The 13,472-nt window shown below is 35.4% G+C and overlaps 1 protein-coding gene across 1 annotated transcript in view; it reads left to right on the top strand.

Annotated features, from left to right (window-relative positions):
• Window positions 1-13,472, top strand: part of LOC144434566 (unconventional myosin-Id-like) — a 58,707-nt gene that overhangs the window by 40,684 nt on the left and 4,551 nt on the right. Inside the window, exons 4-19 of the mRNA XM_078123035.1 lie at window positions 1,263-1,428; window positions 1,970-2,119; window positions 2,925-3,044; window positions 3,672-3,878; window positions 4,232-4,374; window positions 5,051-5,276; window positions 6,187-6,317; window positions 6,725-6,854; window positions 7,495-7,572; window positions 8,469-8,635; window positions 9,689-9,896; window positions 10,177-10,400; window positions 10,865-11,009; window positions 11,782-11,883; window positions 12,626-12,742; window positions 13,093-13,238. Coding sequence (XP_077979161.1) covers window positions 1,263-1,428; window positions 1,970-2,119; window positions 2,925-3,044; window positions 3,672-3,878; window positions 4,232-4,374; window positions 5,051-5,276; window positions 6,187-6,317; window positions 6,725-6,854; window positions 7,495-7,572; window positions 8,469-8,635; window positions 9,689-9,896; window positions 10,177-10,400; window positions 10,865-11,009; window positions 11,782-11,883; window positions 12,626-12,742; window positions 13,093-13,238 — 2,460 coding nt within the window. The remainder of the gene's footprint in view (window positions 1-1,262; window positions 1,429-1,969; window positions 2,120-2,924; window positions 3,045-3,671; window positions 3,879-4,231; window positions 4,375-5,050; window positions 5,277-6,186; window positions 6,318-6,724; window positions 6,855-7,494; window positions 7,573-8,468; window positions 8,636-9,688; window positions 9,897-10,176; window positions 10,401-10,864; window positions 11,010-11,781; window positions 11,884-12,625; window positions 12,743-13,092; window positions 13,239-13,472) is intronic.

Raw genomic sequence — 13,472 nt, 5'->3', positions numbered from 1 at the left:
CTTGGAAATTGGATATACAAATTTGGCGACATGATGGAGGTATGAAATGATTGAGTTTGATAGAAACGCATGTCTTGGATGTACTAATTATGAGACATGGACTTGAAATTAAGTAATTTGGTTTGATGAAAACACAAGTTTGAAATACATTAACTTGGAAACATTCTGACAAAATGGAAACATTGGGTTTGATAAAATAAACACAAGTCTGGAAATATTGTCTATATAGTTATATAATTATATAGTATTTATTTACCCAAAAGCACAAATGAACATTACAGATACACATACAAAAATACTATTTCGTGGGTAAATAGGGGAATCGGGATTTAGCTTACAGCTATTCAAGCCTGTCCCCTACCATAGTTATATACAATGTTTGACAGCAAAGTGATATAGCAAAAGGAAATACATAGTACCTCGGAGTTCATAGTACTTATGAAGAACATACGGTAACAATAAATTGTACAGTGGTTTCATTTACTCTTCTAGAAGAAATTGTTTATAAGATCGCTTAAATTCATTTAGCGTATTGATACATCTTATGTTGACAGGGATGCTATTCCAGATTTTTGCCCCTGAGAAGGAGGAAGAAAACTGACCTGAGTTAAAATAATTTATTGATCAATACCAATGCTTCAAGCTCACACAGGTCTTCAGTGTCTAAACATAGCACACATATAAAGAGATAGCAAGTAATAAAAATGAACAAACGTTAATCCTAAGTATGTTACAGAGAAATAGTATAGCGAATGCAATATGTGGTCTTAAGTTACAAACACATAAAATCTGAAAGTGCCAATTTAAACCATCTAAGAACACGCCACTAGTAAACTGTAAAATAAGTAAATAAGTTGTTTTTCATCTCGGCGGATCTCATGAGATCTCGTGTGAGCCATTTCATCCATAGCAACCATGTGAGGGTGGTCAAGCTAAAAGTGTCAAACGCTTCAAGCAACACTATTGTTCTGAACATCATCTCACATGGCCATGGCGAAAGCTTGACCATGATCACATGTTTGACAACCGTTGTTGCTAAGCATATTTACATATCTCGTGAGATCTGCAATGAGACGAAAAATGCCTTACTGCAAATGTACATTAATTTTTCAATTCAAACTTAAAGAGCACTGATATAACTTATAAGTCAAAATCCCGATGAAGAAAAAAAGGAGTGTTTGAATGGAATGGTTATCTGTGGTATTTATATTTTGAAAAGTACATAGTATTGGAATAATTTATTCAATTTTTCATTTGGATAGAGTCAAGAACATCTTGCTACGGTCAAACAACATCCTGGAATCATTCGGCAACGCCAAGACCAATAGAAATGACAACTCTAGTCGATTTGGTAAATACATGGACATCAACTTTGATTTCAAAGGAGACCCCATTGGTGGACACATCAACAATTATTTACTGGAGAAGGTGAGAAAGATCGAGTTAATCAAATGACAGCTACAACTGGAACGTTTTTTGAAACTCTTTCAGTAGATATAATGACTTAATAATAATATTGTACACTCTGAATAGTGTTAACTCACCTGAATAGTATTGACTCACCTGTGGGTAAACATATTTTTGTAGCTGGACTCATAACAGGGTATAATATATCCTATCAAATTCATTGGTTTTTAGGTGTCATGTAACATATAAGATTTATTTAGCCAAAATTAAAGGATGACACCCTAATTTTATGGTGTAAATTGACATAAGAGAAACCAGGTTCTTAAAGGATCCGATTCAATTTACCTGTCCATAGGTATTTCTACAACTATGAATATAAGATAAGATAAGATTAGATATAGCTTTATTACAATCATAGAAAATAGACAATTTTATTTGGGTACAGTATAATAAAAATATTAAAGTACACTACAATGAAATAGGCTAATGTTGTAAGTATGTAAGTAAAACAATTTTCTTGAATAATTATAATGATGTAAAACCTTTCTACCTGTATACTTAGTCCCGTGTTATACGACAGCAAACAGGAGAGAGAAACTTTCATGCATTCTACCAATTACTACATGGTGCAGGTGAAGATATACTACATAAATATCACTTACAACGAGATGCAGCAGCCTACTTCTATGCCAACCAGGGAGATAGTCAGAGGGTAAGAATGCAAATCATCGGGGGTTGATATGTAGGGGTTTGGAACTTCCAGAATTAGAATAAGAGCAATGACGATTGGCTGAAAGCTGATATGGTGCTCAGCTCAGTACAAGTAGTTATTTTGTCTAGAGAATGTATGTTATATATGTTAGATAAATAGATGGAGGGTGGTAGGTTGGAGGGAGGGTGGGTGGGTGGGATGGATGGATGGATGAATAGATGGAGGGTGGTTGGTTTGAGGGAGGGAGGGAGGTTGGGATGGATGGATAAATAGTTAGAAGGTGGTTGGTTGGATGAAGGGAGGGAGAGTGGGATGAATAGATGGATGAATAGATGGAAGGTGGTTGGTTGGATGGAGGGAGGGAGGGAGGGAGGCATTGGTGACCACAGTGTGTGGTTAACTCAGATGGGTGGATGGGTGTACCGATGGATGAAAATGACTTACAGTAAAAAAACAAAAAAACTTGAGTCAGTTGCCTAAGTTATTTGATGGTGTCCTGGAAATTGTTCAAATGAAAATAACTTCACCAAAGATGTCAGCTTTTGATAAAAAAATTGTCACTTTTGATTAAAAAAACTGAATTTAAACCTGCTGGATGAATTGAGATGAAAATTTGTTGGGATATGATAACCAAATTGTTGTTGTAAATTAAATCTAAAATTGTGATTGATGATTGAAAATTGTGATTTAATTATTTGATAGATTTGTCTCATATTTAAATAATAATATTTTAAGTGATATGTAGGTGAATTTGTTGATATGCAAATTAGGTATCAAATGTGGAACTTGTTTATCTATATTACAGGTGAGTTCAATTGATGACAGGAGTAGTTACAGAGACAATATGGCAGCATTGAAAATACTGGGTTTTACAGCTGATGAACAAGACACTATATGGAGAATAGTGGCTGCAACTTTACATCTGGTGAGTTTACACCTGGTGTTTATCCAGGTGCACTGTCTTTGATGCTGTATGGAAAGCCAATTCTGACTATAAGTCAATTAGTATGTACATTTTTGGGAAATTATGGCAAATGTTTTGATTTACAATGAGATAAACAAAAAGTCACAAAATTGCCTTTCAAGCTGACATCATTCTGTATTACACATTTGAGTTTGTCCAGGTTCACTCTCTCTCTCTACAGCTGTAAACGAAGTTAATTCTGACAATACTGTATGTGTATTACTGTATTGAAATTGTAATCAGCACCAAAGTATACAATTATACAATCCTCGGTACCTGCAATAACATTTTACCTTATGCTAGAGATTCAAAATAGAACGAAGAAGGTTGACTAATTCTCACGTGTGCCTATAGCAGTGCATGTGAAGCATGGAGTTAGAGTTACAATGTATGATGTCGACCAAGAAATTGAATGTTCGTTATTTTTATGATGCACCTAGGCAGTAATATTCTATTTCAGGTAGTGAATACTATCATGTTAATGCTAATTTGAAAACTGTTCAAGCTGAGGCAGTGTTGTCTACACTCCACATGGAGTTTATCAGGGTCACTATGGTAACAAAGAGATTCCTTTATTTGCTTTATTAGGGTAATTTACAATTTGAAACTGAAGACAGAGAAACAAGTCATGTCGTCAACAGAGAACTATTGGTGACCATTGCTAAACTACTGGTACTATCTCCGGATGAAATAGAAAAAGCACTGTGTCATCGGATAGTAGCAGCTAGGGGTGAAGTTATGGAGAAAAGTCATACAAAGGAAGATGCAGAATATGGTAGAGATGCCTTTGCAAAGGTAAGTAAACAAACAGAGAAAGTAGTTTGTTCAGTATTTTGGAAGTTAGGTTTTTCTGTACGTTTCATGAATGTCAGAATGTGGCCACAAGAGGGCGCAGTGAATGTATCATCCTCCAGTTAGCTCGTAAAGTTGTCCAACAGTTTTGCTCAGTGAAAATGTTTGATGTGAATTAACATTACCACGAAAGGAGAATGGTTTGTAGTGCATTTAGTATTTGTTATTATTTAGTATAATACAGAATCAAAATTTTACAAATTGTGAAAAAGCACAGATTTTCTTTTTGTGGTTGTGCAACAGTCGGTCTTGTGATTTGAGATTGCTGTATATCTTATTTTGTGTTGAAATTACAGGCAATGTATGAAAGACTATTTTCATGGATTGTACAGAAAATCAACTCTGTAATTGAAGTGAGAGGTTCAGTCCTGGAAGTTGGTGACAGTACAGTCATTGGGGTACTGGATATCTATGGATTTGAGATCTTTGAAGACAACAGGTACAGCTATTTATGACACACCATATCTTACAACTATTACAATATAGCCTTTCTTTAAAATGTACCAGTGGTTAAAATTGAAGATGTATTTTGGAGTGACTGAAATGACATGTAAAGAAAACAACTTACTTATTACATATACCATTGATTACTTGGCATTTGCCATCAATGTGCATGTATATGTATACTGTTGATACTTGCACTACAGTGCAATACTGAAAAACATTATTGCATACCTGTATACAAAAGAGTGTGCCATCAATTTCTCATGACCACAGTGTTGTATTTATAAAAAAATGAATTTGTTTTGTTTTTGATAAACATAATGTAATAATAACCAAACTCCATGGAGTGTGATTGTCAGTGTTGGTACTCAAGATATTTGCACTTACATAATTGTGCTTGCAGTGTTTTCTGCTGCGCTTTCACTCCCTATACTGGTGAATTTAGAGCCTCAGAGAACAATTGTAAATAGATGTGCAAATACTAGATGAGTTAGAGTACACCACACTAGCACTTGCACATTATGTGTGTGTATAAGATCGCAAATAAACAGGGTCAGGAAAAAAAGAGAGGAAAGTCTTGAATTTTATGGCTAACATACCTCTAGCTGGCAGACTTGCAGCTTAACTATATTCTGTGACTAGTAACACAGTCTGTATATCATTTCTTGTAGCTTTGAACAGTTCTGTATCAACTACTGCAATGAGAAACTACAACAGTTGTTTATTGAGTTGGTGTTGAAGCAAGAACAGGAGGAGTATAACAGGGAAGGAATAGAATGGACCAACGTGGAATATTTTAATAACCGTATTATTTGTGATCTAGTTGAACAGCAACATAAAGGAATTATATCTATATTAGATGAGGCTTGTATGAATGTTGGCAAAGTTACAGATGTGGTAAGTTTTGTATGCTGTGTATTGTACCATGTACAAGCAAAGGTGTATGCATTCAGACAGAAAATACAGGATTTACATCCTGGTTGTTCTATATCTATATTAGATGAAGCATGTATGAATGTTGACAAAGTCACGGATGTGGTAAGTTTTGTATGCTGTATATTGTACCATGTGCAAGCAAAGGTGTATGCATTCAGACAGAAAATACAGGATTTATACCCTGGTTGTTCTACATTATGACAGCATGCATCTATACCATTGGTTGTGCAGTGGTAGTAAATATAAATTAGAACATTTCAAATCATCACCGTTTTACTTTAATTAAACTTGCACAGGTATAATTATACCATTCGCCATATTTTCTGCAAAATACTTGCGACCTAGAGGTTTATTTGTCACTACTTATCTTCAATTCCCAGTCACAAGGTCCTCGATACTTACACCTTCCCTGGCTGAATGACAACAAATACTGTTGAACAGCACCTAAGTGTTATGACAGGAAAAACAGTCAATTCGACTTTGGAAATTTGAAAGTATGGCTACTTTGATGCAGTGATGCAGTGATGCATGAGTTGAAAGTGTTTCTAAGGGTTGGCAAGTATAGTATAACAACTCCTCAAAAAGGAAGGAATTGTTTTCAAGAAATATCTGTTATTAATAGACCCTGTTGACAGTCTGATAAAATGTGATTAAGAAAATGACTCAGTGAAACTGTGCTTACCTTTAAACATTTTACCACCATTGTAAAGCTTGTCCTCGCCAGTATAAGTTGGGCAATTGCTGTGACAAAAAAAAGTTATTTATAATTCTTCTGTAACACTAGAGGGCGCCCTTTTCAAAATATGATTTCAAAGTTGGGAGTTCAAATATTTGGTGACACTTTTTTTCTGTGTGTGTATCTGTCATGTAGATGTATCTTCAAGCAATGGATCAAAAGCTATCCCACCATGCCCACTACAGCAGTAGACAAACAAAGCCAGCAAGTAAAGACTTGGTACATAACAGAGATTTCAGAATCAGACACTATGCTGGAGATGTCACGTAAGTTTGGTTGTGATGGAACACATTTCATTTGTGTCTTGTCATTTACATTGTGTACAAATCAAATCAATTCTGATGTGTTACCGTACTACACTATAAGAAATAAAATAAACAGATGCCAAGTTGACATATCTGATATGTGTAGTTCATTGAACAAATTATATATTCCTACCTCTTTGAAAATAAGATGAGTGGTGAGAGCATGAATGTGTGTGTGTGTGTGTGTGTGTGTGTATGTGTGTGTGTAAGTCTGTCTGTGTCTGTGTGTGTGTGTGTGTGTGTGTGTGTGTGTGTGTGTGTGCACACAATGATGATGTGTGTGTACATGTGTATGGGTTAGCATCTTCCTTATATCCTTGTAGTGGTCTCTCATACCAACCATAATAGTCTTGTATTTGTGTTGACAGGTATGATGTAGAAGGCTTTATTGATAAGAATAAAGACACTTTATACCAGGACTTCAAGAGATTACTGTACAGTAGTAGAGATGCTACACTTAGTAGTATGTGGCCTGAAGGACAAGCCTCTGTCTTTGAGGTATGGACTCTAAAGTATTATACATGTTCATCATTTCAGTAAAACATATAATAATAATCAGTTCATGTACCATGTGACCGAGCTAGGGTTCTAATTACTTATGCGTAATGTTGTGTCAGTTCCGGTCGAAGAGGATCTGAGCGTTACTTGTCAGTCATTAGAATCCTTTGACATGGTACAAGAACTAATTATTACAGTAACTGTTATGTGTTCATGAAAGTAAGAGAGATTAGACATTTGAAGACTATAGTCATAGAACTCACTTGTCAGGTTCAAAGAATAAGACAAAAACAGTACTTCTAAGAAAACATTTAATGTGTGATGTGACGTCTGTTAGTGCAACTGGTCATGATCTGTTCATATTTGTAAACCTTAAAGTTAAGATTTCAATTCAGAAGTCTTAAAAAGGCCCTCTGATGTGTAAAGCTAGTCAGTGATTCAAACTGTTTGTGTATTCATGTATTAGTTTCTAGAATTGTTGGTGTTTTTGATTGCATTTGTTAAATTGAATATTGAGGAAAGTCAATAAATACTTTCTCTGTGCATTTATGTCTGTATAAAAAGAAAATTGTTGTGAGTCATTCCTAGCACAAAATATAGCTATAACCATATACATGTATATTTCTATTCATTTTGATAGGTTACCAAGAGACCACCCACTGCAGGAACTGTCTTCAAGTCTTCTATGATAGAACTTGTCAGAAACTTGGCTTCTAAGGTAATGTTCATTTCTGTGAACTTAAATCATATTTACATTTTAAAGTTTCTATATAATACATTTCTATGCACAGTGAGTGTTAAAAACTGAAAGATTTGATACTGTAGACACTTAACATCAAGCTGTTGTGAGTAATGGGGTGCATTTGATTATCCAACCCAGGGTGCCTCGAGGCACCTAAAGTTGCCCCAAGTTGCGTTCGATTACTACATGACGTCACACGCCCCAAGTCGACTCTCCTCATGGAGCAGGGGCAGCTTAGGGATTTACCTGACCTGACTTGACCCATGATGGGGACGACATGTGATTGGTTATTGTTATCAATTCTGAAAGAATTATACCGTATTTTGAGGATATCTTTCCACATTTAGTGAGGAAATAATTTTTCACTTCAAATTGTCTAAAATATTTTGGAAAGACGGACCAAATTATTTATCGTGAATCATGCATTTAATTATAGGCTCCCAGGGGTACCCCGAATGCAATAAAATACGTTCGATTTTCACACGACCCGAGGTGCCCAAGTGACATCAGTTACCCTGGTCTGAGGCTCCCCGGGGAAGCATAATCGAACGCATGGTTATAGCTTGTTATAAAGTGTACCAATTATTCAGTAATGTGACAGAACCCCTTGATGCATGAGTGTAAGTGTGGCATGTGTGGGTATTATTTGCACTTGTGTTTGTGGTGTTCTGTGCAGCTGTACAATCCGTGCAAGTGAAGGTGCGACAGAAAACATCCTAAGCTAGATGTACATATGGATATGCAATGATGTTTTTGGTAGTACTCTGTAATGCAAATAATATACACAATGTACGTAGTACAGATACAAGATATGTGACTGACTCATTATATAATACTGTAACAGAGTTATTTTTATGTGTACCTTACTACAGGAGCCATATTACATTCGGTGTATCAAACCAAACGAAGAGAAGTCACCATTATTATTTGATGATGTCAGAGTAGAACATCAAGTCCGATATTTAGGTCTACTGGAGAATGTACGTGTCAGAAGAGCTGGATTTGCTTACAGACAACACTATACTAGATTCTTACAAAGGTACTTCAACCTGTATAATATCTTTACACTATAACCCTATCCAAGCTGATTAAAATCTGGTGTATTGTACACGTTGGGATTTCTTTTTGGCTATTACGTTTACTGTCATTTGTTCTTTTGTGAGTGCTTGTTACATACATCTGACACAACACCATAGGTGTTCCCGTACCAAATCTAAGCACTGAGTGAATTCACTCAACGTATAAGAACACGTGTTGCACTGAAACATACGGGTACAGTTCTCCAGAGCACTCTGTTTGAAAAGAGCACAAACACAGAGTGCAGACAACGATGTTATCATTATTGTTTGGTGGTTCTCTTTCTTTCAATTTCGAACGTTGACTGTATATATTGTAAAACGGATTCTGATTGGCTACTTGTAAGTACGAGATTTGGTACGTGAACGCCTATGGCGTTGTGTCAGGTGTATGTAATGAGCGCTCGCAAAAGAACAAACGACAGTAAACATAACCGCCAAACAGAAATGGCAAAGCTTAGTGTATAATAATACAATGGCTTTTAATCAGATTGAACCCTATACTACCTGTATGAAGTTTCACATTTCAATAGATAGTGAACGCAATCTGAGTTAGCTAAGCTTGGTCCAACTTCTAGTGGACATAAACCCATTGACATGTCCCAGTACACCTGGCAAGAGTTACTTTTAAACATTTAAATGCTAATCTCTTTCTAGGTCCACCTGGCTAGATTTCTAATATTACTTTTAGGTATAAGATGTTTTCCTAGCACACCTGGCTAGATTTCATTTTTTTTTGTACCCAGTTCAGACATGCACCGACATAAAGTTACAACTGAATTCTATCACCTTACCAAGTTTGCCTGTCTTTATAATGTGCTAAAAACTATGTACAGCGTGTGACAGGCAAATATGGTATCTTGCAAGAATTCAGTTGTAACTTGATACCGGTGCAGCAGTGCACCAACGTAACTGCATGTCTGATCAGGGTATTAATGCTAACAATTTTCTTGGCTCAAGCTATTGTATCTGTAAACATGGCCAAAGGCTATAATCAAAATCTTATTTCTTTCTAGGTACAAGATGTTGTCCCAGTACACCTGGCCAAATTTCAGGGGAGGAGTTGACAAAAAGGCAGTTGAGTTCCTCATGAAAGACAAAGGTTTTCAGAGTGACGTGAAATATGGAAGGACCAAAGTATTTGTCCGTACTCCAAAGACTATCTTCTTACTGGAGGAAGCACGCAGTAAGCTTATACCAGGGATTGTTCTCTACCTACAAAAGGTAAGGTCAAAGGTTATGGGTCATGGGTCAATAGAGAATTGCTGATTTGTAGGTCAAGTGTAATGGTTGATTTCATGTAAACACTAAGGAAGTTATAACGATGGTTAGAATTTATTACAGTATAACAAATATTGTAAAAATTTGAAATAAAATCAAATTATGTTTGTCATAAGTGATATAACTATAGAATATGACTGACTTCAAATTTAGTGCAGTACTGCTGAAAGTTATTATTGCATCATTTCACTTAGTAAAGTATGAGTTGATATTTTTGTTTCAGGTATGGCGGGGTACTCTTGCTCGTCGACGTGCTCATTACATGAGAGCCATCTACAAAATAATGGGTGCATACAAAGCTTACAAAGCAAAGACTTATATGCGAGAAGTGATATATACATTCAAAGATGTGAACACACTGACTGACTACGGAGCTACATTGACATGGCCACGCCCACCCAAAGTACTCCACAGTTTTTCCCAAGAAATGCAACGTATGCATAGACGGTAAGGTTGCAGTTCTTAGGTGTGTGTGGTTGGCTAGATACAATCTGTCATGTGGTATTGTAATCTGTCATGTGCTTATCGTGTGATATTCTAATCTGCCATGTGCCTATCATGTGATATCTATCATGTGATATTCTAATCTGTCATGTGTGTATCATGTGATATTCTAATGTCATGTGTCTATCATGTGATATTCTAATCTATCATGTGATATTCTAATCTGTCATGTGATATTCTAATCTGTCATGTGCCTATCATGTGATATTCTAATCTGTCATGTGCCTATCGTGATTTTCTTATCAATGATTTGATTATTTAATCTATCATGATTTCTTAAATCTATCATGTGCCTATCAATCATGTGAAATTCTAATCACATGTTGAGTCATGAAAATCTAATTTATCATGTGCCCTATCACATTATTTCTTAATCTATCATGTGCCTATTATGTGACTAATTTCAGGTGGAGGGGAAACATGATTCTATCGCCGTTACGGAAAGAAGACATTCCTGAAGTGAGAACAAAGATAGCAGCTATGGAAGCACTGAATGGAAAGAGACCAGACTGGGGATATAGTAGTAGATGGCATGGTAATTACTTAGCATCAGTAAGTATCTCATGCATAGTCAGACAAAATACAACGGCGGAAAAAAATCTTTATTTATAAATCTTTTTTCCGTAAATTTTGGTATCTGTAAAAAGTTTTATATGAAAGTTTCCAACTTTAAAAGATGCTAAAAAGTGTTGCAAAGTTTAGTGATCTTAAGTCAGGAAAAATTTCTGTATGTCTGTTTAAAGTTATCAATTTGTAAAGAATTTTATTTTTGTAATGGTTCCATGACCTTGCGTAGTAGGACTCATAGTAATCTCAAAGTCAATGAAATAAATGTGGAAATGACAAGATATGTATTACATATATTATTTTTCATTTGTTAGTTGAGGAAAATATGAATTGTCATTACTTGTGTTTAACTTGTAGTGAGAAAACTTGTCAGGCTTTATGAAAGCAAATTATTAAATTATTATACCTGAACAACCGTAATTTGTGAAAAAATTACGAAAATAACAATGATTTTGAAAGTTTTGAATCTGATTTCGAGTCCAATAGAACCTAATGATGTAGAGGCTTGTTGGTTGTGATATAGAATGACAAGGGTTATAAATTCTCTATTTTTTGTTCATACTTTTACAATGTGTAATGTAAATGAAATGAAAAGTCAGATTAGATTTATCCAAGCTTTGTGTACAGTATAAAGTTTTGAAATTGAAATTGAGTTTCATTACCCGATAAGAATCAGTGAAATGGACAGTTGTCATGGTGATATTGTGTTCATTCTTGTAAACATTGGGTTTGTTTTTTTGTTGTTGTGGATCAACAGGTTAATCATAACAGTGAAACAGCATCATTTGTCAACTCCTGTGGACAACTCAAATCACAAGATAGATTCAACATAGTTCTCTTTTCAAGTCATTGTAGAAAGGTAAGTTCAGTTGTTGCATCATTTCTTCAAGTGGGTTTATGTTAAGGTTAATTAAAAAATTAAAAAATTACTGGGTCGAAATTGCAGTTTAATCATTGATTTTATGTAATACATAAGACCTAGATAATAGCTTCAACTAGTCTAGTATAATATGAATGTGATGCATGCATTAAATTGTCTTTATAAGAGTTTGTTTAGTTTGAACACTAGGGGGCGCTGTTTTCAAAAAGCAGATTTTTGAGTGTCCGGCAGCATCTTTATTTTGTTGAAACTGATCAATGATCAAAATAATGGCCAATATTTTTGGCATCTGGAAAATATTGGCCATTATTTTGGCCACTGAATAAATATTGGCCATTATTTTGGCCAAAGTTGAATTTTATACGTTGATCAATTTCAACAAAATAAAGATGAATATAAAGATTAAGTAATATTAGGATAATTATATACATTCTGTGTTTAATGTTCGCTTTGCTTTGAAATTTTTAAAAAACAGACATTTCCTGAAAGCCATCAGAATGGCTTTGAAATTAATGTGGAAGGTGATCATGATAGCTATCATATGTCTATTTCTTTGTCTATGTAGTGGGCCAATGACAACACAGGTTGGTACTCTTGTTACAGTACGGTGCAAGCTATGCATTAAATGTTGAACAAAGAGGTTCTTACAATATTAATGTTGTGTTGTATTCGTCTAAATTTATTGTAATCTTAACTTATTTATTTTAAATCTGACCAACAGACCAATCACCGTCACAAGAATTCAGACAGAGCGTTGTTGGTGACAGACAAACACATCTATAAACTAGATCCTATGAAGAAATACAAAGCTATGAAATCAGGCACTCCAATAAATCAGGTAAACAGGGTTGTCAAACTGTGTGTGCATGTGTACACATGTGTGTGTGTGTGTGTGTGTGTGTGTGTGTGTGTGTGTTTGTGTGTGTCTGTGTGTGTGTGTGTGTGTGTGTGATTTGCTGCACTGAGGATGCAAGCTACATAATATAACATGTAGACTAAGATAATTGTGTTATTCAGCCTTTATCAATCAGCCATCTATCGAAGTGGTACTGAGGTGACAGTGGCATGATCATGATACATCATATCTTACAGACTATGTTAGGTAATTTGAATAATTCTTAGCAATCTGTACCTTTGTCATGTTGTAGTTTACCAGCTGTTGTTCTCTTCACTTCTTGTATGTCAAAGGTCAAAGGTATCAAAGTGACCCCAGGAAGTGATCAGCTGGTAATCATTGAGCTAGAAGGTGGTAATGACCTGGTTGTGTGTTTGGACACAAATGGTGACAACAGAGCACCTGAACTTGTAGGAATTCTCAACAAATACTGGACATTGTAAGTACAGAGAGTTTGAATGTGAACTTGGCCCAGTCAAGGACCCCTAGTCTAGTGCTATCTGTGCCATCAAATCTTAAGATCTCTATCGATCGACATTAGAGGATGAACGTATTGGCGTCCAATCCTATAGGCAACCTTTAGAGATGTATAGGATAACCGTTAGACAACCTGTAGAGTTGTATAGGTCAGCTGTAGTTTTATTTCCTGGAGTGGTGTTTCTCTTTAGCAATC

The sequence above is a fragment of the Glandiceps talaboti genome, chromosome 4 (assembly GCF_964340395.1).
Source record: "Glandiceps talaboti chromosome 4, keGlaTala1.1, whole genome shotgun sequence".
Taxonomy (NCBI): Eukaryota; Metazoa; Hemichordata; class Enteropneusta; family Spengelidae; genus Glandiceps; species Glandiceps talaboti.
Note: the sequence above shows the minus strand (reverse complement) of the source record. Positions and strands in the feature narration are given on the sequence as shown.